We start from the raw sequence: 26,319 nt of genomic DNA on the forward strand, positions 1-26,319 counted from the left end.
TGTGTATACCCTTAGGCCACCATCTACCTAGGCAATACTATACGGAAGAACGAGCCTGGTTCGCCTTCTCCTGCCTTACCTTCCTTCCAAACCCTGCCCCCTTAGCCCCTAATCCTTCTGGGCTCTTATTCCTAGGGGAGTTATGCCATCTGCCCTCCGAGCCATACTTCGAAGAAGATACAGTCTCCTCCTCCTCCTCCTGCTTCTTCTTCTTCCTCTTCCTCTTCCTCGCATCCCCTACTATCCCCAACACTATCTAGGAAGAAGAGGGATAAACAGCGCGAGTAAAAAAAGAAGTCTTCCTCGAATTATTGCAATAACGTTTAGATCAACGATAGAACAGCCATAGCATAAAAGAGCAGTTCGAGAATACTTAACACCCTGACCTTTTTTGTAACGTTCGAAAATATCTTCCTTTAGCCTTTCCAAACGCTGTATAGCTACAGCCTTTACGCTCTACCTAAGCTAGCGACGATGTAATCTCAAGATCGCAAGTTGACATGATATTCGCGTCTTTAACATTCAAGAAGCTGTTTCTGCTCAAGCTATATATATGCTCCTCACACGCGATTTATCGCAAAACCAAGAAACATTATTAATCACGGTCAGCAAATGTTTTCTCGGATTTCATCTCGATCAAGCCTATTTCTTCTTCTCCTTTTCCTCATCGTCCTCCCCTTCCTCATCTTCATCACTCTCTTCATCCTCATCGTCATCATCACCCTCATCCTCGTCATCCTCATCCTCATCATCCGACACCTCCTCTCCAAGAGCTTTGAGCCGTTCCTGTTTTGCCGTTAGCCAACATCATCCACACTACACGCCTTTCGCAGCAATGGTTGCCACGAATGAAAAGAGAAAGACATACCTTATCCTTTGACCTCTTCTCCTCCAAATCACTCAACACCATGATCAAATCCTCCAACTCGGTCGCCTTCTCCTTCTCCGCTTCCTCCGCCTTCTTCAACTTCTCCTTCAGCTCCTTGATCTCTTTGTCGTTTTTGTTGGTGCCAGCGCCGCCGCCCTTCTGAGAGGTAGCAGCAGCAGCCTTGGCGCTAGCTTCCGCCTTGCGCAGTTTATCTTCCGTCGACTTGACAGTTGCTTCAGCTTTCCGTAGTTTCTCTTCTGCCTCTTTAACTTTCCACGTCGCATCCTGCGCTTTCGTCTTGAGATCCTGGTTCTCCTTCTTCAGTTTCTCCAAGGCAGATTGCAAGCCACTCTTTTCCGATCCGGCTTGTTGTATCGCGGTTTCGTGTTCGGCCTCTATTTCCAGGAGTCGCGCGTCCTTTTCTTGGAGTCTTCCTTCCATCTCTTCTTCCAGCTGCTTGATCTGGCTTTCCTTTTCCTTGATAACCCGCTCCTTCTCCTCATTCAGCAATTGCAGCTGCGCCTCGCTGTTTTGCACATGACTCTGTGCGTTGCGTAGAGTTTCGCTAATGGTCGATACCTCAGCCCGTGTTTGTAATAGTGTCTCCTGCAAGCCCTTCACATTCTCGACAGCCTCCTGTCTCGCCTTCTCGCTCGCACCCAACCTCCGCTCCAACTCGGTGCGCGTTCCATGTGCATCGTGGAGCTGCTCTTCGTACTCTTGCCTGACCTTTGCGACAGCAAGATTCGCGTCTTTGCTCGTTTGTTGTACTTTGTTGTTCAAAGCGACAATCTGGAGATTGTACTTGTTTTCCGTTTCTAGCATCGCTTGCCTATGCTCACGATCCTTCTTCGCGGCTTCCTTTTCGATATCGTCGTGCAACTTATCGTTGATACGTTTCAGCGTACTGCGTTGCTCCTCGGCGGACTGCTGAGTCTTGCGATGTTCAGCTTGTTCTTGATCAATCTTCTGCTCGAGCGTCATGAGCTGCGCGCGTAGTTCTTGGATGGTTTGCTCTTTCTCGTTACTCTCCCCACGAAGCGCATCGACTACATCTCGGTCAACACCGTCGTGACTTTGGTGCTGTTCAATATTCGGGTTACGGTCAATCGCTCTCGATAGCCTGCTAAAATTGTCTTTCAAAAAGTCCACAAAAGCCTCGTCGAAGAAGATATCGGGCAGACTTCCCCCTCCACCCCCAGTCTTCGGCAAGACTTCAAAGTCACGCACAAGCGGGTGCCGCCGTAATTCGGCAATAGCATCAAGATACTTGTCGCGGCCGAGCTTCGACATGAGTACGGGTTGAAGTTCGCGCCGTGGCACAGGGGAGTCTCTAGTTGAGAACTCGTATACAACTCCCAGTAGCGCCGCACACAGCCCACGTATCATGACGCGATCTTCTCCGGGTGTGAGAACAGCCTGTACCAGACTCTGCAAACTACTCGCTTCACCCAAAAAGTCGTCTACAGCGCCTGCATCTTCGAAGAGCCAGCCGAGCAGGAGCATGAGGTAGGCTACTGATATGCGTTCGTCTTCGCCGAGTTGCAGACTAGCGATAAGATTTGCTGTGAGTGTTTGTATACATGTGACGACCTCCTCTCCACTCTCTGCATCGCCCTCTTTGACCTGCATGAGCGTGTTTTTCGCCTGGTCGTCATCGAAGATGAGGTGATAGATGAGATTTGCTGCAAACCAGATCCTGTATGGGTCGCCCGTGGGTGGTACTTGTGGTCCCGCCATCAGGATTGTCAAGGCATTCGCTGTTTCGTCACCGCCCTCGTGGCCATCGATGGCGCGGTTGAGGAAATGGGATTTTATCTGTACGTGGTTGTAGAAGTAGGACTTGATACACTCGCAGCCTGCATTGCGCAAATCAAACAGCTCATTGGGTGCTGGGGAGAGGACAAGGTTGAGGAGGGCTTCGATAACGTATACGGAGGCTACGCCGTTGGGAGAAGTAGCGCCATTAGTTGCAGGTTCAACGATGGGCCTGACCTGCTCTCCAGCGAATCCTTCTTGCAGCCGAGCATTGCCTCTGATGAGATCGGCGAGGGTGTTGAGAGCCTCGATCTTGATGGGCATGGCGGTTGCAGGGTCGAAAGTGAAGTTCAAAAGTTGTCGGACGAGGCCATGTTGTTGGAAGACATTCTGGTTCTGTAGTGTGCCCGCACTGCCCTTGACGAGGAACATGCGCATGATGGCTAGCAGCCCCCAGATGTTCTTATCGCTTTGTGGGCTGACCCATTCATCCTCGTCTTCTACACCTGGGCGTGCCTTTTTCGGCTTATTACCTCCTGGCAGAAGCGCGGCAAAGCGGGCGACGTGGCCCATTTCCCTTATGTTGGTCTGGTTGGACACGTTGTTTCGCACAAGGATAGCCAACAGACTCAGACAATCCTGGACCACGACGCCGCCCTGTGTGAGCCCGCCGTCTTGGTGGATCATGTTGAAGACTTTCGTAAAGGCATCCTCGAAGACGAAGAGCTTCTGGAGCTCGGTCGAGGTGCGGGACAGGTCGGTGAGGACGACGAGGGCTTCGTTGCGGATGGCATCGCGGGGGTCGTCGAGCGTGGCTACCAGGCGCTCGATGCCGCCGGGGGCTGTGAGGACGCATTCCTGTGTTCGTTGGGGCCGGGCCAGGGAGATGGCGCGGATGAGCTGCAGGGAGTAGAGGCGGGAGTAGAAGTCGGGCGTGTCGAGGAGGTCGAGGAGAAGCGTTATGTTGTCTTGGCGCTACCATAAGCTCAGCACTAGGTTGTTGATACAAGCACAGGACGTACCTGTGAGAACTGGTCTGCCAGCAGAAACTCGAGTTCTGGCGAGGCCTCGGGGCTGTGCTCGTCGGGGTGGAAGAGCATGAGCAGCGTCTCGAGCACCACCTTGAGCGTGTCGACATCCTCGCTGTCTTTGGTCAGGGCCTCGATGAGTCCCTTGAGCGCGTCGGATGCGACCGAGGCCGGGTACTCTTTGGCGAAGCTCCGGAGGCCGAGGATGGCGGCGCGACGGTCTTCGAGGAGGGTTGCGCTCGTCAGCCTCCCGCTAAGAGTGCTGATGGTGTCGGTGGCCCTTTGCTTGGGAGGCGCGTTGGCCTCGAGAACTCGCATCATCTTGAAAGATGTAGGGGACTATGACTCCATGGAGGATTACGACTTTGGCAGATGTAGAGTATTATGACTCCGGGTATTACGACTCCATGGTTGAACTCCTCCAAGACTCTCGTGTAATTCTACTACGTGGAGACACGACGTGCTCCGCGTATAATTTAGCGCACGAGCCCCCACTACCCCTGCTCAGCCTCTTACCCCTGCTCACGTCGGCGGGTCGGCGTCGGCAAAACCGCGACTCCACGTCTCGGCCGCGACTGTCTGCGAAGAGCGCGTCGTCCATTACTTCAACAACCTCTTCTCCCCCCCTCACCCTCCATCACCCATCCATCTCGTGCGCAACTCGGTGTCGCGCGAAAAGGGTTCAAATAACGTGCTCCTGGATATTATCCAGAGTGACAAGAGGAGGACAGCACTTTCATCGCCCTGGGGCAGTCTCTTTCTTTTCATCGGCGCATCATCCACAGGAGCTTCATCGCCACCCTTTGATCTCTCACTATCATCGCAGTACTACTCAGATATTCACATCTCAGTACGCGCGCTCTCGCTTTCGCAATAATACCCTTCCCAGCTACTTTCCCCTACCACCGCCATCATGGGTGTCCCAGCCATGTTCCGCTGGCTCAGCCAGAAATACCCCAAGATCGTATCCACTGTGCAAGAGGAGCTGCCTAAAAAGGTCGGCGACCATGTCATCCCAGTAGACCGCACCGGCCCCAATCCCAACGGCGAAGAGTTCGACAACCTATACCTCGACATGAACGGCATTGTCCATCCTTGCTCGCACCCTGAAGATAAGCCTGCGCCCAAGACTGAGGCCGACATGATGATGGCCATCTTCGAGTACACTGATCGCTGTGTCGGCATGGTCCGTCCCCGTAAGCTTCTCTACATGGCAGTCGATGGCGTTGCGCCTCGTGCCAAGATGAACCAGCAGCGTTCGCGTCGTTTCCGTGCCGCAAAAGAGGCAAAGGAAAAGGACGACGAGCGTGCTGAATTCCAAAAGATGCTCAACTCGCAGAAAGCAAGTCGTGGCGAGGACATTTCCAGTCTCGAAGAGGTCATCGAAAAGACCTGGGACTCGAATGCAATCACGCCTGGTACCCCTTTCATGCATCTTCTTGCCGAGAGTCTTCAATACTGGTGTGCCTACAAGTTCACAACCGATCCCTCGTGGAAGGACATGAAAGTCATCATCTCCGATGCATCTGTGCCTGGTGAGGGAGAACACAAAATTATGAACTTTATCCGCTCACAGCGCTCTATGCCTACCCATGACCCCAACACTTCACACGTTATCTACGGCTTGGATGCCGATCTGATCATGTTGAGTCTTGCTACCCATGAGCCTTATTTCCGTGTTCTCAGAGAAGATGTCTTCTACGACTCGGGTAAGGACAAGGTCTGCACCCGCTGCGGCCGCAAAGGACATATTCGAAACAACTGTGAATTCCCCGACGATGGCAAGAAGCTCACCGAAGAGGAAGCCGCTGAAGAGTGGTCCAATTCTGAGCACCAACTCAAGCCCTTCATTTGGCTACATACCAATATTTTGCGCGAATACTTGGCAGTAGAGATGGACACGCCAAAGCGCAAGTTCAAGTATGATCTAGAACGCTCACTCGATGACTGGGTCTTTATGTGTTTCTTTGTCGGTAACGATTTCTTGCCACATCTGCCCAGTCTTGAGATTCGAGACCAGGGTATCGACTTACTCATCAGCATCTGGCGCGATCTCGCCGCTGATATGGATGATTATGTGACCAAAGACGGTTTCCCAGACATGCGTCGTGTACAGCAGATCATGTCCGCTCTGGCCAGCCGAGAAGCTGGCATCTTCAAGAAGCGAAAGGAAGTTTCGGATCGCCAGGCAGCAAACAGGGCTAGACGCGAGGCACAGAACAACAACAACAAGCGCCAACGAACCGAAGCAAGCGGCCCGCCTGGCTTCAAGCGTGCCAAGGAGAGTACCGACACTTATACCAGCGCAGGTATAGTATTCTTCGACCCCAAGGATGCGCAGTCAAAGGAAGTGCGCGATGTGCACAAGGATATCATGCATACCCGAGACGCTCAGTCCAACAAGAGCGCAGCTGCTCGACTCAAGGAGCTCATGAAGGCCAAGGCTGATGGTACAGCCGCGCCTGAGCCGACCCCGGCAGAGCCCGCTCCCGAGGGCGAAACTGCCGTCCTTGGAAAGCGCAAAGCAGATGAGGTAGAAGATGCTGACAACGGTACACCTGGTCGCAACACGCCCGTCATCCCTGAGTCACCTGCCCAGGCTGTCGAGACCCCAAAGAAGGAAGATGGCCCACAAGAAGATACCATCATGCTTTGGGAGGACGGCTACGAGGAGCGTTACTACGAGCAAAAGTTCGGCGTCGACCCCAATGACATCGCCTTCCGCAACAAAGTTGCACGTCAGTACGCCGAGGGTCTCTGCTGGGTATTGGCCTACTATATGCAAGGCTGCCCTAGTTGGACCTGGTATTTCCCCCACCACTACGCCCCCTTTGCCGCCGACTTTGTCGGTCTCGAAGACATGGATCCGCGCAAGTTGTTCGAGAAGGGCACGCCCTTCCACCCATACGAGCAACTCATGGGTGTATTGCCCGCCGCGTCGAACCACGCTATTCCCGAGCCCTTCCGTATCCTCATGGAAGATCCCGATAGTAGCATTGTGGATTTCTACCCCCAAGATTTCCCCATTGATCTCAATGGCAAGAAGTTTGCTTGGCAGGGCGTTGCCATTTTGCCTTTTATCGACTCGAAGCGCTTGCTCGACGCCATGGCGACCAAGTACCCCGAACTCTCAGACGACGAGAGGAAGCGCAATGAGTTTGGTAAAGAAACTCTCATCTTCTCCCAGGAAAGCGGTCTCTTTGACGACGTGGAGAAAGCGCTGTACCGCAAGGGCCAGCAGAAGCACAAGATCGACCCGACGAAAAGTCGCGCGTTACATGGCGATATTGAACCACATGATCTCTTTGTCATGGACAGTCAGCTTGTTCCGCCATTTGATGCGCAGGGCATCACGGAGTTTGAGGTTACGCAGGACAGGAGCATGAGGTATGTTCTTCCCTCTCCCTACACTAGTTTTTTTCTCTTTCCTTTCTTCTACTTGCGAGATAATAGTGGCTAAATGCTAATTTACGACGGATAACAGAGTATACTACGAAATGCCTAGTCTGAGCTCCGCTCGAGCACACCAGTCCGCCCTCCTCCCTGGCGTCAAACTACCCAAACCGGCGCTCAGCCCCGGTGAAGCAGAATCCGTACGTCGCTCCAATGAACGCGGCGGTTTCCGCGGTGGTCGTGGCGGAGGTCGTGGAGGAGGAGGTTGGCGAGGTGGCGGTGGCGGCAACAACAACAATTACAACAATGACCGCCGCGGCAACGACAACTACCACAATGGCGGTGGAAGAGGAGGAGGAGGAGGAGGCTACCAGAACGGGCGTGGAGGCGGCGGCAATTACGGTGGCAACCAAGGAGGTTACGGTGGGAACCAAGGCGGCTATGGCGGTCCTCCTCCTCCATTCCCTGGTCCCGGCGGTAACTTTGCTCCTCCTCCCCCGTTCGCTGCAGGTAACTTTCCCCCTCCACCGCCGGGTTGGGTTCCTCCACCTGGTTTCGCTCCTCCTCCTGGCTTCGCTCCTCCTCCTGGCTTCGCTCCTCCTCCTTCTGGCTACGGCGCTCCGCCGCCGCCAATTACTCAACAACGACCTGCTTGGATGAATGGCGGAGGTAGTGCTGGAAATCAGCCGCCGCCGCAACAGGCACCTGGTGGGAGTTCGTTGAGGGATGAGAGGTTTTATAGACCGGCGGATGAGATACTCGGACGTAGTAGTAATAGCGGCGGTGGTGGTGGTGGTGGTGGATATCAAGGGAATAATGATAGAGGAGGGAGGGGTAGTGGCAGGGGTGGACGTGGTGGTGGACGTGGTGGTAGTGGAGGTGGATATCAAGGTAATAGGCAAAATTACAGCTCTAATGACTACCGCTAGCAGTGGCAGCAGCAGCAAGAAGATGGATCTGGGGGGGTAGGGATTGGCAAGGATTGGATCGGAGAGAGAGATGCGAGGAGAAGAAGGCAGTGAAGGGTGTGGTTGTTTGTAAGATAAGTCCACATTGGTTTTGAGAGAGAGATATGTGCGTCCGTAAGGGCCTCTTCTAGGCCTCCCATTTTTATATGATGATTTTGGAGTAGTAGTGCAATGGACAAAAAAAATGATTCTGTTGTTGTTGTTGTTGTTGTTGTTGTTGTGCAATTCTGGTTCTCAGACATGTTATCATCGGTTGCGTCGTGTTTCCTTCTTTTTTTCTTATTTTCTCTCCCCTTCAAAAGAGAACAGTGAGATGATGGAGTTATTGTGGAGAGGAAAGAAGAGTGGAAGGTGAACGGATCTTTATACGCGAAGTCAAGGGGAAGAAATTGAGATCTGCCTGAAGTTCGTCTTTTGAGAACTGGTATGTTGTCAGCTATTCAACTCGTCTTTCCTTTCATTGTCCTGTACATGACGTATCTACTGACCTGGTTCACTCCTGGTTTTCACTCTGTGGCTGGTGTTGATGTTTAATGGAAGCTTGAGGAACCAAATGGAGTTCTAACTCACCGTGAGATGTCGGTAGGCGACCATGGCAAGGCTGAACCGTAGCCAAGTGCTGCTGCCCGACGCCCGCTTTCAACCGCCAATCATCGCATGCGCCCACTACTGTCGATATTCATTAACGTACGTTGCTCTTTGCCCTAGTAGTTTTCATCGGATATACCATACTACCATAATGGCTACGGATCACAAGTCCACTATAGAGGACGCCCATCTGAGCGATGTGCTAAGCATACCCGACGACCCTCTCTACCACCTTCCATACATCAGAGAAGCGTCCTTCGATTCGTACGCTCAACAGCACGAGCCTGTCTGCCTCCCTAACACGCGCGTTGATCTCCTGCGCGAGATACACAGCTGGGCAGATGCACAAAACGACCGGTACATCTTCTGGCTTAGAGGGCTAGTAGGCACGGGCAAGTCGACGGTTGCGCGGACGGTTGCGCGCAGCTATCACGAGAAGCAGCGTCTAGCGGCTAGCTTCTTTTTCCCGCACGGCGGCGGCGGTGTAGGCTTTACGAATAAGTTTGTTACAAGCATTGCAGTAGACATTGCAAACAATGTGCCAGCATTAAGGCAGTACATTAGCGATGCAGTCGTAGAGCGCACCGACATTGCTAGCCGGACTCTGGGGGAACAGTGGAACCACCTTGTCCTCGCTCCATTGTCGAAGCTTGGCGAGAGCGACTACCCAGTGCCAGCCCCGCTCGTTCTGGTTGTAGACGCACTCGATGAATGCCACAGCTACAGCACCATCCAGATCATCTTGCGGCTGCTGTTCGAGACTCAATCGCTGACGAGGGCCCGGCTGCGGGTGCTGCTGACAAGCAGGCACGTGTTCGGCCGCATACCGGAAGAAGAACATCAAGACGTTGTGCTGCAGCACATATCGCGGTCGATCGTCGACCACGATATAGCCCTTCTCCTACAACACGACCTCCAGCTTACTGGACATAAACTCAATCTCCCTGCTGACTGGCCAGGTGCAGAGATTATCGCGCAGCTGGTGCAGAGCGCAGACGGCCTGTTCATCTGGGCCGCCACTGCGTGTCGCTTTATCCACGATGGAAAGCGCCTTGCACCTAAGAGGCTGGAAATGATTCTGCGCAACGACGGTGAAGTTACTACCGGTCCAGAGAAGCTCCTCAACCAGATCTACACCACAGCGCTAGAGAACTTGATCCAACCAGAGTACTCAATCGGAGAACAGGAGTGTCTACTGGAAAACATCCAATATGTTCTGGGAAGTATAGTAGCACTATTCTCTCCTCTCTCTGCGCAGTCTCTAGGCCAGCTACTCGACCTTGACGAAGGGGTTGTACCGATGCTAGAAGACCTCGACGACATTCTCGACATCCCGGATGATCAAAGCAAGCCAATCCGCCTGTATCACCCTTCGCTCCGCGACTTCGTGTTCGACCAAAATAGATGTGGTGACAGGTTCTATGTAAATGAGAAGACTGCTCACAAGAAGCTGGCGGGTTACTGCATCGAGCTAATGTCGGCGCCTACAAGCCTTCGGCAGAATATCTGCAGTCTCTCCGAGCCTAGCACTCTATCAAGCGAGACAGGAGAGAACATAGTGGCTACTAGTCTGTCATACGGGCTGCGATATGCGTGCCGGTACTGGGTCGAGCACCTCGAGCGCAGCCAGCAGAATGTCGTAGATGGAGGCACAGTACATGTCTTCCTTCAGCATCATCTTCTACACTGGGTCGAAGCAATGAGTCTAATGGGAGAGATGGCTCAGTGCGTGCGCATGCTGGCCGTAATTCAGGGGCTAGTCGCAGTAAGGGGTACTGAACACGATCTATATTCATTTACTGACATAGAATGTAGCCATCTGCAAGCGCTTCTAGTAGTTTTTTGCATGACGCAAGGCAATTCGTATCGCAATTCAAGTCGGAAATAGCAGAAGCACCTCTCCAGGTGTACGCGCTAGCTCTTGTTTTTGTACGAGAGAAAGAGCTATTGGAAACGGCGTCTACCCTTCAGGGGCAGGATAGCGTCGGCGGAAGCCAGTCCGAAACGCTTGTGCATGAAGAAAGTATGCTGAACCATGAGAAAGACGACATGTCAGATGACGATGATCCTCTTGAAACTAGTTCAGTCAGTTCACACATTACGACACCACGTGAGGAAGATGCCAAGGCCCACATCGCATATGTGCTCGCCAATGATACGGAACTCCGTGCATTGTGCAGCAGGGTAGTAGATGAGCTTGGCAAAGCTGAATTTGCTAACGAAGCGCGAAAGCTGCTCAAAAGCTTCTACTGTGGCTTGCTCATAGATGCTAAGACCCAACTGGAAAAGCAAAGCGTTAGTCTACTAAAGTCTCGGAAGGGAAGGATAAGGATAAGCAGTAATATTGCAGATATCATAGATTCACCTGACGTCGAACACAGTGAAGCAGGAAGGAGAGCTGGGGAGCAAATTCGCATGCGGACAAAGCGACTAGAGATGTGGGCGGAGGATTACACGCACACATCTCACGCCGATGAAGACTCACATGAGTGGGACGCAGTGCAGCTTCGGCTTGTGGAAGAGGTAAACGGACAACCTGAGGATTTCGACCATGCGGACTCCGGAACTAGCCATAGTGGCGATTCAGACGAGAGGTTCGATTTGGAGGGCGAGACGAATGAGAACTTCATGACAAAAGTCACTGAGATGGAAAACTTCTTTCGCAACTCCAGGTCGTTCGAGGTTTTACTTGATGGGTTTCGGGAGCTGCTTCTTCCACAATCACTCAGAGACATCCTGCCTGCAACTTCCGTGGAGATCTCAACTGAGGAGGATAAGTCGATCAGCAACCAGATGAAATCGCTCGTTGAAGATTTCACGATGTTAGATTGGGATTGGTGGCCTCTGACACCCTGTATGAGAGCTCTCAAAACTAGCGAGAAACGTCTCATCTGGAGATGTGTGAGTAGAGACCTCGTGCAGAGTGACCAGCAAGCTGACTATGTGTAGCCGTGCGGCACCAGACTCTGGAAAGAGATAAGCGCCGAAGAGGCAGACGTTGTCACTCTCTTACTGCCAAGTCTGGAGACGGAATCGCCCAGCATGCCTCAATGCACCAAACTCTCGGCAAATCTACCCTTGTGGAGAAGATTGGCTGACGACATCAAATACTCCTTCTCGACATTGACTGGTGGACAACAAGGGACTTCACCAACGCCATTGGGTTCAACGACGACTACAACAATAACAACAGGTGTGCAGGCTACCACAACTGGTCAAACGACTGTCAACCCACAGGCTCCTGCCCAAATCCCGCAATCCTCTCCAGCTAACCAACAACTTACCTCAGTTACCGGCTCTGGTAGTCGACCTTCGCTAAGGTGGATTATCTTCGGTACCCAACCGTACAACAAGACTGCGGAGCTGGAACATATTGAAATCGACGATTTTACCAACGACAGCCGCTTCTTCCGATCTTTGAGAGACCATTATCGGAAGCATCGCGGTCTACTCAGCCGGTGGTTCTCTATTTGGCGCATTGGAGCTTGTGACGGTGTGAGAGTACGAGTCCGATCAACGATTTGGACTCTATGATATTGCTGACACAAGACACTAGTTCGACAGAGTAGCTTCTGATCTCGTTTTCTTGGAGAATCCAGAGCTGCCTACCGATTTTGTCGAATACATCTACAACCCGAAAGCACCTCCAAAGGGTGATGCGAAAAACCCTCTTATAAGCCGCCACAAAGCTTCGATGTTCATGAACTGCAATGACCCATGCCGTTGGAGGTTTTTCCACAATTGCGTACCACATCTCATCAACAGGAGAGTTATTGACCGCGTTCCAAGGAAGAAATCCAAGTTCGCAATTAAGGACGACAATTCAATGGAGCACCAAGCATGGGGTATAACAGTTAGACACGAGATCTCTGTGGCTTACGTGGTGTGCTATCATGTTCTTATCCTGGCACTTCCATTTGCCTTTTGGGGTTGGTGGCAACATAACCATCCAGATGATCTGCAGAATGCTGCAGTGCCCATTACTGTTGTTGCAGGGCTGTTATCGCTTTTTTGGGGCGCAAATGGCATACTAACAGAAGGCCGACACTCAGGGTCAAAGACTGGTTGATTTTATTTTTGTGTAATATCCGACTGAACACCCAGCTACTGATAATTCGGATGATGGACCACATGTGCGATATTAGTTTGAAATTCTTCTTAAAGCTATTCACTTGGGCGACTGAACAACAGCAAGATGGTGCGCATTAATGATCAGACACCAAAAACGTGATGGATGCTGCAGAGATTAGTTCTAGAAGTCGCGTAGCTGCTAAAGCTCACTTTTATAAGTAAGCACGCACTCAAGTTGGTCTTCTACACCTTGAAGTCCCAAATTACTGTCCACGATAACACAAGTCGCGCGAAACAGCTGCGAGATCGATAACAATAGATCTCGCGGTGCCGTTCGTGATAAATAGCGCGACGCTCTTCCCATACCATGAACCTACCTCTCGGTCTGCGGTCAAGACACGCACTCTTAGTTCCCTTCTTCCCACGGAGAAATCCAGTAACTCTTAAGCTCCATCACCAGATATTCTGAAAAACTTTGTCATCAGCGGACGCAGTAGGCTGACCAAAGTGCCCTACACGGAAGACCAGCACGCGTTCCGATCGGAAGAAGTCGGCATTTCGGAAAGAAAAGCGAAGAACCATCTGACGTTGATGGTGTGACTTTTAGTCACTGGATACAACGGCACCAACTACTGCAACATCGTTATGTGGCTTGAGGCGAAGAGGAAATCCCGGGACGCATAACTGCGAGGAGAAGGTTTACAGGTCTCCGGCAACAATGTAGATGTTTGAGAGGTTTTCAAGAGATACATCGCGACTCGCCGAAAGTAGCAGGTGATCCCGCGACATGACCTCCCTCCCGTCGCATGCAAGTAAGAAAGACGACGTCTAGATGTTCGAGTGCCCATATATTGCGTTCGGAGTCTAGTCCTATACCAGCCTCTACCCACTTCATACATTCGTACCTGAACATCCTCACGCAACCATCCCTGCAGCGGAAAAAGTGGCGGAACCAGCGAAGCCCGGAAAACCGCGTCAATCACACGTGGGCCATACGTAATACATGTCATCTTTTACAGCTGCTTTGATCTGGGCAGGCGTAGTTTCCGTCACGCTTTCACGAGGGTGCTGTGGACCCTTCCGAGTTTTAGGTAAGAAACCCTGCTTGCTCAAAAGGCAAGAATGGTGTATCACCGCGGAGATGCACATTTCAGCGGGTCTTGTAGGAAACAAGAGAATGGTGTGTTTGCAGGTGTGTTCGCAACGGTGATGCGATATAAAGAGAAGCTTGGAATGTGAAGATGTGGCAATTCAATATTGAATATCAGTTTTCATTATTACTTCAATAGTGGTAATCGTAAAATCCGTACACTCCATCTCCGGACATATCAACCACAACAATAATCGCAACCAACACCTCTCTCGACAACAAAACTCATCTTCCATCCACGGAGGACAGCAGAAAACAATACTACTCCAACTACTCGATCCCGCAAGAATGGGCGCCCTAACCCCCTCCCAAGTCCGCACGATCAAAGCCACGGTCCCTGTCCTCGCCGAACACGGCAACACAATCACAACCAGGTTCTACCACGACCTCCTAGAAGTACACCCCGAGTTTAAGAATGTCTTCAACAACACCCACCAAGCAACCGGACACCAGGCCCAAGCGCTCGCCGGCGCTCTTTACGCCTACGCCGCCAACATCGATGATCTAGGCAAGCTCTCGCCAGCCGTCGAACTGATATGCCACAAGCACGCATCCTTGTTCATCCGCCCAGACCAGTACGACGTTGTCGGCAAACATTTACTCGAGACAATGAGCACAGTGTTGGGTGAAGCCGCGACACCCGAAATTCTAGAAGCATGGGGAGCGGCGTACTGGCAACTAGCCAACCTGATGATTGGCAAAGAAGACGAAATGTACAAACAGACGGCCTACTGGCCTGACTGGAAAGACTTTTCCATTACCAAGAAAGAAAAGGAGAGTGATGAGATTACAAGTTTCTATCTCGAGCCAGTGGACAAGGAGTTCAAGTTACCAATTTACAAGCCGGGACAGTATATCTCGGTCAATGTATTCGTGGAAGAGCTAGATGGTGGCGTGTGGCAGGCGCGACAGTATAGTCTGAGCGACGCGCCGGGCAAGAAGTATTTGAGAATAAGTGTCAAGAGAGAGCCAGGGATTGAGGTGGGAAAGAAGAAACACATGACGCATGCGGGTTATATATCGAATCTGCTGCATGACATGAAGAACGAGGGGGATGTAATCAAGGTCTCGCACCCATTTGGAGATTTCTTCCTCGACAAGGACGAGGTGGATGCGGATGCGCCTGTCGTGCTCATTTCAGCAGGCGTCGGTTTGACTGCCTTGACATCTATCTTCAACTCGCTGACGAGCGAGAAGTCGAATCGCCCGATAACCTGGATCCAAGGCGCACGTAACTCGGCCACACGCGCGTTTAAAGCCGACTTCGACCAATGCGCTGCCGCAAATGAGAACGTGCATACCGTGTACTACTCGTCAAGTCCAAGCGAAGGGGAAGTTCAGGGTCGCGACTACACCATTCAAGGTCGCGTCGATCTAGACAAGATTGACAGGCAACACCTGCATGCGGACAGTGGTAAGACAGTGTACTACTGTTGTGGACCCACACGATTCATGCTCGACGTTGAGGCCAAGTTGAAGAGCTATGGCGTGCCGAGTGAACGGGTGAAGATGGAGTTGTTCGGTACCGGCGGAGTACCGAGGGTCTAGAGGCATTAGAATATTGGGTGTATAATGGAGATCGACCGTAGTATTGGCGTAGACGAAGGATTGGCGTAGAATGAAGCTACCGTCCTTTTTTTTGCTTTACATCGGGTCAGCCGGTTGGTGATTCATCATGTACGTTATCTGTAAACTGTGTATTAGTTATCATATCAAATTCCCGCTGCGTTAGTACATCCAACTCGATTTGCCTCATCCGCGCGCGTGTTATTGACGGGTGTTGTCTGTGCAGCGGCGGCGTACCAACCACTAACTCGGGATGTACACAACAAACGCGCATACCTCAGGACGCCATTTGCAACGTTCCCACCCAAACGTGCAGCGGAACGACGAGCTTTGATTGTAGATCATCCTACCGCGGCTGTCAACGGGTACGGTCAGGTACTAGGACATTGACCATTTCCGAAGTCCCGGTCGTAACAGCAGGTCAGGTCAGGCCAGAGGTCGCACACTTGCTTCACGGTACTTGGGTAAACGCAGGGCAATGTCCTCGGGACCATGCAGAGAACCCTCTCTCCCTTACCCACTGAACTTGATCACCGAGCATAAGGGGTGCATGAGGCTCACCTGCCAGCAGAGCAGGGCCGGTAGGATCGTATGACACGGTAGGGCCGAATTCTGAACGTTGTCCGTAGCATATTCATGCCGCTGGACGCGCATCGGAAGTGTACGCGCTCCCGCCTCGCTCTGATTTGTCGACACGACCTAAACAAGGCGTTATGGGGGAGAATTCTGGATGGCTGGCAGGCTGGCGGGTAGAAAGCAGGCGCCAACTGAGATGACGGCATGCAGTCATTCAAGCAGAGTCATCTCGGCGGCTCGTGTCCGGAGCCCTCACCGGCGAAAGGGGTAATTTTCTGGAAAAGACAGGGTGTGGGCGAGTGAGGGTGTGCGCAGAGTGACCAATCCGGCCGACTTCTAGAAATTGCACAGAAGGGCGCTCGGATGGTGTGTGAGCCTTAGACACAGGGTTGCGACAGGTCATCCTTGCGCCGGAACGTTGGTCAAAGGAGCTGGGGCCGCAACCGCCGGCTGGCCAGTTGCGATGACACAAAGCGCAAGGAAATATGAGGCGCCCTGTGCGTCTCGGAGACAAGAATAGCTCCCAGGAATCCATGTCGGCGGTGGAGGATGAAACAGTTACGGCAGCTCTGCCGTAGTTGGCACAGTACATGTTGTGTGCGCGTGACGATGTAACGATGATTCAATAAGAAATAAGATTTAGCTTGTGCTGTCGATCGCAGATGGATTATGAACGGCTACGGGGAGTAGGGTGCGGTGTAGAAATAATTATGCTTTTGTGATGTGCAACGGAAAAACCGTGCACAGCACGTTTCGAAGATGCTCGTGTCAGTCATGGAAACGCGACGAGGCTGGGAGTGGGTCCGGCAAATATGGACGTATTCTTTGGTGGGACGCGCAAGCACAGACGGATCTGGCGGAAGTATACCGAAAGAGCGCCAGGCTGCAAAGAGTTGTCGATATGCGGGACCCCTTCACCGCAACAAAGCCAGGAGAAAGATGCAAATGTCGGTGTCGGTGGGCGAGGGCTTGGCTAGAACTGGAGTGGTAAGTAAGAGAGTACCTGACTTGTACCTGACTTGGCCGAACAAAGACGTGCTAAGGGGGGATGCGCTTGCCGGGAAGAGCAGAGCAGGGAGACATGGCATATCGCAGAGGATGCAAATATTTCGATTGCAGTATTTCGATTGCAGTTGCACTCATTTCTCATTTCTCAGAACTCAGAACTCATGCAGGTCTACAACGTTGACATGCGGCCTCGTGGTGGCGGTGTACACGACGCAGACCTGCCGTTCGCGAGCCCTGGACGATTGACTCGGCGGCGCTCAGGGGGCGTCGGCGGGTGTCTCGTAAGGCAGAGGGGCGTCTCCAACCTCCACAAAATGAACGAGCGTCGGCCAATAGGAAATGTCACTGCAAAGGCAATGCGTTGGTTATTCAAGTGTTATGCTTCTTCTCGCTGTCTCAAACCCAGCTTGCGCCGGGGCCGGTGGGTGGCTCGCTGTCTTGTCGCCTGCTGCACGCTCTAAGCAAGTGTTATGCACCGTGCCTTCCCTCCTTCTAGCGGCCTTCTATGTGCCTTCCATTTTTGGCCCATGCTCCCTAATCCTGGCTTGCACCAGGAACCGCGGAATGGCTGTTGGTGCTGCAGCCCGACGCGTGTGTGTTTGTGTGGTGGGGAGACAGGGAGACAATAGGGGACGAGACAGATCGACATCGCGATCGCGATTGCGATGACTCACGAATATCACTGTACATGTCGCGGTATCGCTGTTGCAACGGGAAATAGAACTTAATCGCCGTTGAAGTTGGATGAAGAGTACACTACCGTCGGCTTGTGGATCCTCATCTGTGCACAAAAGCGCCACATACGCCTCAAACAAGGTCGCAAGACTGCCCCAGCTCCTTGACAGCTAGCAGCGGCATGCTAACAGTAAAGGTCATGGTGAAGCTGTAGTGTCGCGAGCGCGAGATGAACGCAAGGATAGGGTCGCTCCACAGTTGGCTGCGTCGCGATGCATTGATCGTGTGTATTTGAACGTGCCCTGCTCCATGCCATGAGAAGGATGCTTGAGCGTTCCCTTTAACACGCACCACATCTCCAGATCACAGACTGCGACTGCGACGGCCGAAGCACAACGACCAATCAGCGCAAGGTACGGTAGTGAGACACAGTCAGCGAAGCAAGACTGACTCTGATGCAGCCACGATTCACCTTTTCTTTTGCCGGCGGTAGGAAGGAACACGATCGACCAGCGCCCCCATCTTAATACACCAAAAAGTTGCCTACCATATTGTTGGGCGGAAGCAATCTAATCAGCAACCCGGCCCAAAGTGTAGAGGACCGTCAACGTCACCATCAATTGTTGACAGTCATTGGGCTCTCGTAATTCTCTGCGCATCCTATCCAAGAGACGGCTCTCAGCCCCATTTCTTCAGCTACCACTCGCCGCGGACTATCCGACTACCTCAGTTTCGCTTCTTCATTCTTCTGCATAGGCGACAGTATAACTTTTGGTGCCAGTGTCAGTGTGGTGGACACTCAGACGCTTGGACTCGCACGCATCTGCCTGCACCACGCACATCGTGGTCCCTTTTTGTCAACTAGCCCTGGAAGGATCCGCCCAAGGCCGAATCCAGACTAGCGTCATTTGGACTTTCTGGGCAACTACGCGCAACGAGTAAAGAAGTACCTGCAGACTCTCCAACACCACGCTCTCCATCACCGCCATCCCCTGCCCTGCCCTCTCTTCCGTCTATATCTATCTCAGGTACGTACTCCCGCTTTGCACGATTCCCTTTCGCCCCGTGCAGCCCGCGCATTCCCGCTGCAGGTCCTTCTCACCGCTCCACTCCCCTTTTCCACTCTTCAGACGTGGCCAGCGTGACTGCCAGACGCTCAATTTTTGGCGCGCCGCTCTTTCACCTTTTACCTGCACTTTGCAACACCACGCTCGCTCAACCCTCAACTGACATCGCGACACAGTGCATCCGCTGCATTGACCTACGCGCGGCCCCCCTCGACGACGACTCGACGTGCCAACACGACGCCCCCAACATCACCACTGCGTCTTTGCCCGACGCCTGCTGATTCCATCATCACCACAGCCTCTCAGCCTCATTTGGTGCGCACCATCCCGTCTTTTGCGTCTCAAGCCTGTTGGTGCTCTTGCCTCACAGTCGCCGTCTGTCGCGAAACACGCTCCTGAGCGAGACACGCTGCAAATGGAGCTCGACACTATCCTGAACCAGAGATTAACAGCTTCGCTAGGAAACGGAGCGCTCAACATGCAGCACGCAATGCAGCCCCAACATTTCGGCGCGCCGCCCTCGTACCTCAATGGCGGCCACATCAAGTCGGAGAACGGCTCGGAACGTGGCGTGTCGCCTCACCCGTCAGACTCTTCGCGCTACTCGTCGCAACAACCGCAGCAGCAGCTTCCCTCGTACCCATCCATCCCCCAACAGCACATGAACGGCTTGCGATACCCATCGCCTTCGCAAATGCAGGCGCCCATGCCCATGCTCAACAACAGCAATTACATTCCAAACCCGCCAGACCACGCGTACGCCCAGCAGCAACAGCAGATGGCGGATGCGCAGGTACAACACCAACACAACGGTGGGCGCCCCGCATCGGACACGGGTCCACCTAAGGCCTTCGCGTGCTCGACATGTGGTAAAGGCTTCGCGCGACGCAGTGACCTCGCACGTCATGGTAAGAAGCTTGGGCCGCAACACCAAAAGCAAAGCACTGACTGAGACATGCAGAACGTATCCACAGCGGTATCCGCCCTCACGTGTGCGACTACCCCAACTGCGGCAAGCAGTTCATCCAGCGCTCGGCTTTGACTGTCCACCAACGTGTCCACACCGGCGAGAAGCCTCACATGTGCGAGCGATGTGGAAAGGTATGTTCTGGCCCTTGTATTCTGCCTTCGTAGCTAACATCGACTAGCCTTTTAGCGACTCAAGTTCGCTGGCCCGCCATCGTCGTATCCATTCTGGCAAGCGCCCATACAAGTGCCCGTACGCCGACTGCCAGAAGACTTTTACGCGCCGCACTACCTTGACCCGTCACCAGAACCACCACACTGGTACTGTTGAGGAGGCGGCCGCTGCTACTGCTGCGGCGCTCGCATCCCGTGCTTCTGCCTCGAGCAGAACCGGTCGTTCCGATGGTGGTGACTACTCCGAGACGGCGTCACCACTCGGCACTCCCTCGCCCAACGACCGTACACTCTCCCTTTCTCCGGCGAACGGTATGCCTGCTGGCGGTATGCCTGGTCTGCATCGTCAGGGCTCCGACTACGCCTACATGGGCGGTATGAACGTCCCTCCACACATGCGTCATGAGATGCCCCAGCCCAGCCCACGTGCCTCGCCCGCACTCACAGCCCAGTCGTATGCTTCCAACAGCTCTCGTCCGGCCATCACATCACACCCCAACGCCTACGGCCCACCGCCGATTCTTGAGCCCCCCACAACCGCAAACCACAACCAGTCTGGAGGCACCTCAAGCGCCAACGGAAGCCCTCACATGTCTGCCATGGGCTGGCAATCACCCGGCCAGCAAGCCCTTCCTTCTCCTGGCGCACAAGACAACGGCTACGTCTACCCTGAGCCGCAATACCAGGCACAAAACGGCATGTACTACCAACACAACAACATCCGCCGGCCCAACAGCACCGAACCAGACCACTACAACCCCAACCAACGGGAGATGGGCAACGGAATGTGGGCTCCCGCTGTTCAATAGGCGTGAGCTGACGTGGTGCTAAAAAAAACACATTCGATGTAATGCTTGAGCCTTCTCGCGTCATGGTTGTCGTTTTCCTGTAAAACTAATACGTGCGAGTCTTTAACACTGGTGTTTTCTCGGCAGGCAGGACTTATACCCCTGTGTCTATCAAAATTTTCCTGTCGTCTCTTTTTTTGTTCTCCAAGTCCTTCTCCTCATCTCGAAGCTGGGGTTTATTTCGGTGGCGGGTTTCTTTTCTCTCTATCGCTGAGAGACAAGGCGTTGTGGCGTGCCTCTCATACTACACATGCTAGACTTGGCAAAGGGCGTCCGGGGGCATATATGTGTCGGTCTGTGTGTGTGTGGTTTCTCTTTTTTTCCGTCATTGTTAGACTGGTCGTTTTAATGAAGGATTTATTTCCGACACAAGCTCTTAGACTACACCAACTAGTATATTTCTGCGCGAGCGGAAGCCCAAATAAAAATTCAAAGCTATAAAATCAATCAACCAAGGACTGGCGAATGTGCATTGTGTGGTTCATCAACCAAAGACTGACGAATGTGCATTATGTGATGGTGTTGGCTGCCCTAGATTCGCTCATCGGGCTCAGCGCATTGAGCATTACCCATTATACCCAAGATCGCTGCCCAGGCGACAAGAGAGGCCTCGTCAGCTCAGTCGCAACCTGTCCATGTACTTATCGCCACCAAGCGCGCGTACATTAAGCAATGTCAAGTTCTTGAGCGTGAAGCAATGCCCTGAAGCAATTCTCTATCAAGTTGATCGTATCCGTATCCAACTTGCTCGTGCTAGGGACTGACGTCGGCGCTTGGACCCTCGATTCGGTCGCTCGGCCTGAGGTGGTCATCAGCGCACCAGCCTCGCATTACGTCTATCCACGTCTCTCCTGCATGTCCATTTTACCCCAGCTTGCCACAACCCACGCTGCCACATTACCCCAATCTCACCATCGCTGGGCATTCACGAGGACCGCAACTCGTCGCGCAGTTGATTGCTTGCGCCCGTTCCCATAAGTGGCACGTCATCCGCCCAACGCTACCGTATACCTCAGCCACTCTCTGGCGACCTTCCCTCCCGACAGCTCCGACCCTGCGACATCGCAAAACCTGAGACGGAAAATATACGGCCAAGATGAGTAAAATCGCGAGATCGGTCAAGAACGTCACCAAGGGGTACAGCCAGGTCGAGGTCAAGGTTCGCAATGGTATGGAGTGTCCATGGAGCTGCACATACGGCGTAGCTGACAATCGCAGCAACCAGCAACGACCCATGGGGACCTGTAGGGTCTGATATGGCTGAGATCGCCCAGATCACCTTCAATAGGTACGACGGCTGCATCTCTGCGCCGAGCTATGCTAATTGCTACCCAGCTCGACCGACTTCTACCAGGTCATGGACATGCTCGACAAGCGCCTCAACGACAGAGGAAAGAACTGGCGTCACGTTCTGAAATCGCTGAAAGTGCTCGACTACTGTCTACATGAGGGCTCGGAGCTCGTCGTGACGTGGGCGCGCAAGAACATCTACATCATCAAGACATTGCGCGAGTTCCAGCACACGGACGAGGACGGTCGCGATGTAGGCCAGAACGGTAAGCGCGCCTCACTTTGCGAAAGAGCACGTTACTAAGACGACTGCAGTGCGAATGGCCGCTAAAGAGCTGACTTCCCTCATCCTCGACGAAGAGCGACTGCGCGCCGAGCGAGCCGACCGGAAATCATGGAAGTCGCGGGTAACAGGCATCGAAGAGTACCCCGGTGGAGGTCACCACGGTCCGGACGGCGGAGAGCGATCGGCGCGCCCGCGAAACGGTGAACAGCGCCGCAACCGTAGGACCGAGGAGGAAGACCTTGAGCTCAGGCTAGCGCTCGAGGCAAGCAAGAACGAGGCAGAGGAGGAGAAGAAGCGTCGCGAACGCGGAAACAGGGCCGAGGAAACGGACGACGACCTGGAAAAGGCCATCAAGCTGAGCAAGGAGGAGGAGGAGCTGCGCCGGAAGGAACTCGAACAGACCAACGCAGACCTGCTATTTGGCGAGACCACTGCGCAACCAAACACCTACCAGCCTACGGGTAACAACCAGGGATATCAGCAGCAGGGTCAAGTAGACTGGTTTGGCAACCTCATGGACCAGAGCCAGCAGCAACCTCAGAACACTGGTTTCCTCAACAATGCGTACGCTCAGCCTACCGGTATGCAGCCTCAGCAGACGGGCTTTCAGAACGGCTACGGCGGCTACGGCGGCTTCCAACAGCAACAGCCTACAGGCTTCGATCAGTTTGGCGCCCAGCAGCAGCAGCAGCAATACTTGCAGCCTCAGCACACTATTCAGCCACAGCAAACCTCGTTCAATAACAACCCCTACGGTCAATTTGGCGGCTTCGGCGACATGAATCAGCAGCAAATGCAACAACCGCAACAAGAGCAGTCACTCCAGCCCGGCAGCCACAACCCATGGGCAAGCAACAACACCCAAGAGGCCCTCAAACCTCAGCCCACAGGCTCCAACAACCCTTTCGCCCAATCGTTCAACAAACCCCAGCAGCCAACTACATCGTTTTCACAACCCAGCCTGAACACGCTGAGCGAACAGAAGACGCAAACCCAATTCAACAACACTCCCTCGTTCAACCCCCCAGTATCTTTCCAGCCACAACAGACAGCTCAGCCACCTCAGCAACAGCAGCAGATACCCCAACCCCCACAAAAAGAAATGGATCCCAACGCTGCGCGACTCAACGCGCTTCTCGCGACAGGTGAAGGCCAAGATACGTTTGGCAACGTGGGCAACATGCGCATCCCAGCCCAACACACTGCTCCGGGGACTTTTGTCAACTCTGCGGGTTCTGGCTTGAACCGGGTCAATGCGAATGCTACGGGTAACAATCCATTTTTGAACAGCCAGTTTACGGGTATGCCGCAGCAGAATCGGATGATGCCTGCGGCAACTGGGCCTGTGAATGGCTTTGGTATGGGCGGTGGTGCTGGTGTTAATCCTTATGGGAGTGCTAATCCATTTGGTGCGCAGCAGCCTGGGCAACAGCAGCAGCAGCAGGGTCGCCAACCTGGTGCTAATAATCTGATTGATTTATGAGGGGGGGGGATTGAGAATCAAAGAGGGAGAAGGGAGAGAGAGAGGTGTAGAGGCGAGGGAGAGAGGAGAGGCCTGGTGGAAGCTTTTATCCGCCAAGTGCTTTGAGGGCTTGCTCGAAGTCTTCTTTCTTCTCGATGGTTCTATAGTCTTTCTTCTACAAATTGCTGAGGATTACACAGCAAGGAAAGTGGATGCTTAAAGCTAGAAAGGGATGGAAATGCGTGAGTTCTATTTTGAATCCCTTTTATTTTTCTATACATTATTGTTTCTGTTCCCACCCCGCCTTTTGACCACAACGCGGCTTGCATACACACACACAGTGGACGAGTGCTGTGAGCAATGATGTACTGGTGGCTAGTGGCTGGCTGGTGGCTAAGTGTAGATAATAGTCTGATGTGACAAGTACTCAACCCATGTTTTGTCACATGGAGACTATAATCGTTAATTATCTTTCTTTGACTTCGACTGCTCTTTTCCTACCATGGTTGTAGGAATGTAGAAAGTTATGGTGTGAACGCATTCACATTGAATATTTGTTCACCATGGATTTCCGACTCTACTGTACAAGTAGGACACGTGAGATGTGATTCATGCGCGCTGACGTTTTGCTCGCTCGCGGTCCCGATACTTTGTACGCGCTATTGCCAAACCCCGCAGTCACCCACTCCTCCGCGTCCCGAACCCACCTGCACTCTTGTCGTGTCCGGAACCTTTTTTGGCGCACCCGTGGCTGCGTGCTGCATTGGCTTCGTTGCCATTGGAGATGTTTACTGATGGTGCATTTTAGCTTTTGCTATCATACTTGAGAGCGCACCAGCATAGGAGTATTTGTCTAGACTCGACGCGCAGACGGACACGCTACTGCGGAACGCTATCACGACGCTACCGCTTGGCGACTTCAACGCGTCACAGCTTATCGGCCATCTTCCGACGTGTGACCTGGACATATACAACTTCTCTGTATTATCGCTATCTTTCTGATGAGTTCGTCTTACCCAGGAGCAAACACAGGTCCCGAATCCACCATGAACACCCGAAAGCGTACCGTGCAACCATCGGAAGACAAAGCGCAACCCCCAACGCCTAAGAAACTCCGCACCCGCTCTCCATGCTCATCCAATGTCTCTGCCAGCCTACCCCAAGACGCTCCTGCGCCTATCGCGCAAACCCGCAGTGGCCTCCTCACACCAGAAGCCAGCACATTGACCGAATCGCACTTCCCCTTCATGAAGCTCCCCGCCGAACTCCGCATCCACATCTACCACATGGCCCTCGTGCGCGAAGACCCCCTCCTGCTGCACGCCGACCGCGCGCCCGAGAAACCCGACGAAGACAACAATTTCACTGCCTACGTCGGCACGCGCGGCCAGCAGCAGCAGTCCACCTACGTGCCCGGCCGCGAACCACCAGGCCACGCTTTCCACCGGCCGCGGGCAGCATCTGGCCCGGAGCGCGTACCGCTCTCTGATCCCATTGTGCCTGAGATTCTGCGGCTGAACAAGACGATATATCGGGAGGCGCGGCAGGTGCTGTACAGCGACAATGTCTTCACGCTCAGTCTGACGAGCGGCATCCACACGCTGAGCACCTTGCACCAGCGCAGCAGGAGCCTGATCAAACACGTCGTTCTCACCATACCCTCGCACCACGATATTCTCGACGGCTTTGCCGATCTCGTGCGCCTCGGCTTGCGGTATTGCTGGGGGTTGAAAACGTTTAGGATTATACTGCAGGCTAGTCTGCCGGATGATGGGAGGGTCACCGGCGCGACGAGTGTGTATGCGAATGCGTTTCATATCCTCAGATGGTTGCCGCGGGGTTGTAATGTCGGGCTCGAGGGTAATGTTAGCGAGACGGTCAAGAGGGTTGTGGCTGAGGAGGGGAGACTGCAGAATGTGCTTGATGAGGCGTCGTATCTGAAGAGGCAGCATCAGATGCCTGAGAGGCACTAGGCGTGAGTGGAGAGATGTTCATACGATGGGGAGGATTGTGATTGTCTACCTGGAGCACAGCACGTGTTGATATGACAAGAGGTTGCTTCTGCCAGCTTGAAGCGCATTGCCTTGCTGAGCGTAGCCTGAATCTTCGGATGGCGGTGTTGATGATATGATCAAGAGTGACTTTGGCCTACTCAAGAGCAAGTGTTGCCTCATCTTGTGTATACATCAGCAAGAAACCTGTAACTTGAGTAGGCTCCTTTTGCTTAGGCACGTATCATTTTTTTCTTTCGATTTGCTACCATGTTATCTAGGCTCTCGAGAGGGGTTGCGGCGTGTGGTAGCCCGGCAAATGCCATCAAACCGCGTGACTACAGACGCGCGAGTCGTCAACGAAACGTCTGTCGTACGGAACGGCTGCGCCTTTTTAGTATGCTTCTTGTCCAGCACGTGGCGAGTGTAACTCCCGCTTCATAGGGCTGCCCTAGCGAGGTCAACGTGACGTGAGAAGTTTGGAATCAGGTATCCATCGACCGCGATCTCGATACAGACGACGCCACACCCCCTGTGTTGCAATGTCTTTGACAAGTTATGAATAATGCACAACTCGCCTCATTCC

General features: G+C 53.2%; 5 protein-coding genes across 5 annotated transcripts; 4 read left to right on the plus strand and 1 right to left on the minus strand.

Annotated features, from left to right (window-relative positions):
• Positions 1-205: 205 nt before the first annotated feature.
• On the minus strand, positions 206-4,084 carry CC77DRAFT_1020213 (hypothetical protein). The gene is made up of 3 exons (XM_018524999.1): positions 3,649-4,084; positions 869-3,601; positions 206-786 (listed from the first exon to the last, which is right to left on the minus strand). Exons 1-3 carry the CDS (start codon positions 3,973-3,975, stop codon positions 643-645), a joined length of 3,204 nt encoding a protein of 1,067 aa, XP_018385945.1. The 5' UTR covers positions 3,976-4,084; the 3' UTR covers positions 206-642.
• Positions 4,085-8,674: 4,590 nt separating this feature from the next.
• Positions 8,675-12,897, plus strand: CC77DRAFT_1020215 (hypothetical protein). The gene is made up of 4 exons (XM_018525000.1): positions 8,675-10,368; positions 10,419-11,504; positions 11,553-12,104; positions 12,160-12,897. Exons 1-4 carry the CDS (start codon positions 8,755-8,757, stop codon positions 12,670-12,672), a joined length of 3,765 nt encoding a protein of 1,254 aa, XP_018385946.1. The 5' UTR covers positions 8,675-8,754; the 3' UTR covers positions 12,673-12,897.
• Positions 12,898-13,898: 1,001 nt separating this feature from the next.
• Positions 13,899-15,425, plus strand: CC77DRAFT_64685 (globin-like protein). Its single transcript, XM_018532612.1, has one exon. The coding sequence runs from the start codon at positions 14,113-14,115 to the stop codon at positions 15,370-15,372; it is 1,260 nt and encodes a 419-aa protein (XP_018385947.1). The 5' UTR covers positions 13,899-14,112; the 3' UTR covers positions 15,373-15,425.
• A 3,781-nt stretch (positions 15,426-19,206) lies between these two features.
• CC77DRAFT_935024 (hypothetical protein) lies at positions 19,207-20,665 on the plus strand (the record flags this gene model as incomplete). Its single annotated transcript, XM_018534415.1, has 3 exons — positions 19,207-19,624; positions 19,678-19,817; positions 19,865-20,665. The coding sequence occupies 3 exons, from the start codon at positions 19,207-19,209 to the stop codon at positions 20,663-20,665; spliced, it is 1,359 nt and encodes a 452-aa protein (XP_018385948.1).
• Positions 20,666-21,800: 1,135 nt separating this feature from the next.
• Positions 21,801-25,715, plus strand: CC77DRAFT_1031005 (ENTH-domain-containing protein; the record flags this gene model as incomplete). The annotated part of the gene is made up of 6 exons (XM_018526626.1): positions 21,801-21,873; positions 21,923-21,992; positions 22,040-22,260; positions 22,310-23,737; positions 24,335-24,339; positions 24,804-25,715. The coding sequence occupies 6 exons, from the start codon at positions 21,801-21,803 to the stop codon at positions 25,713-25,715; spliced, it is 2,709 nt and encodes a 902-aa protein (XP_018385949.1).
• Between the last annotated feature and the right edge of the window lie 604 nt (positions 25,716-26,319).

The sequence above is a fragment of the Alternaria alternata genome (genome assembly GCF_001642055.1).
Source record: "Alternaria alternata strain SRC1lrK2f unplaced genomic scaffold CC77scaffold_10, whole genome shotgun sequence".
Lineage (NCBI taxonomy): Eukaryota > Fungi > Ascomycota > Dothideomycetes > Pleosporales > Pleosporaceae > Alternaria > Alternaria alternata.

Coding starts and splice junctions, on each gene's coding strand:
- CC77DRAFT_1020213 (XM_018524999.1), bottom strand. CDS start 3,975: ATGATGCGAGTTCTCGAGGCCAACGCGCCTCCCAAGCAAAGGGCCACC. Junction 3,602..3,648: donor TGGCAGACCAGTTCTCACAG/GTACGTCCTGTG, acceptor AGCTTATGGTAG/CGCCAAGACAACATAACGCT. Junction 787..868: donor AGAAGAGGTCAAAGGATAAG/GTATGTCTTTCT, acceptor ACGGCAAAACAG/GAACGGCTCAAAGCTCTTGG.
- CC77DRAFT_1020215 (XM_018525000.1), top strand. CDS start 8,755: ATGGCTACGGATCACAAGTCCACTATAGAGGACGCCCATCTGAGCGAT. Junction 10,369..10,418: donor TAATTCAGGGGCTAGTCGCA/GTAAGGGGTACT, acceptor CATAGAATGTAG/CCATCTGCAAGCGCTTCTAG. Junction 11,505..11,552: donor AACGTCTCATCTGGAGATGT/GTGAGTAGAGAC, acceptor GACTATGTGTAG/CCGTGCGGCACCAGACTCTG.
- CC77DRAFT_64685 (XM_018532612.1), top strand. CDS start 14,113: ATGGGCGCCCTAACCCCCTCCCAAGTCCGCACGATCAAAGCCACGGTC.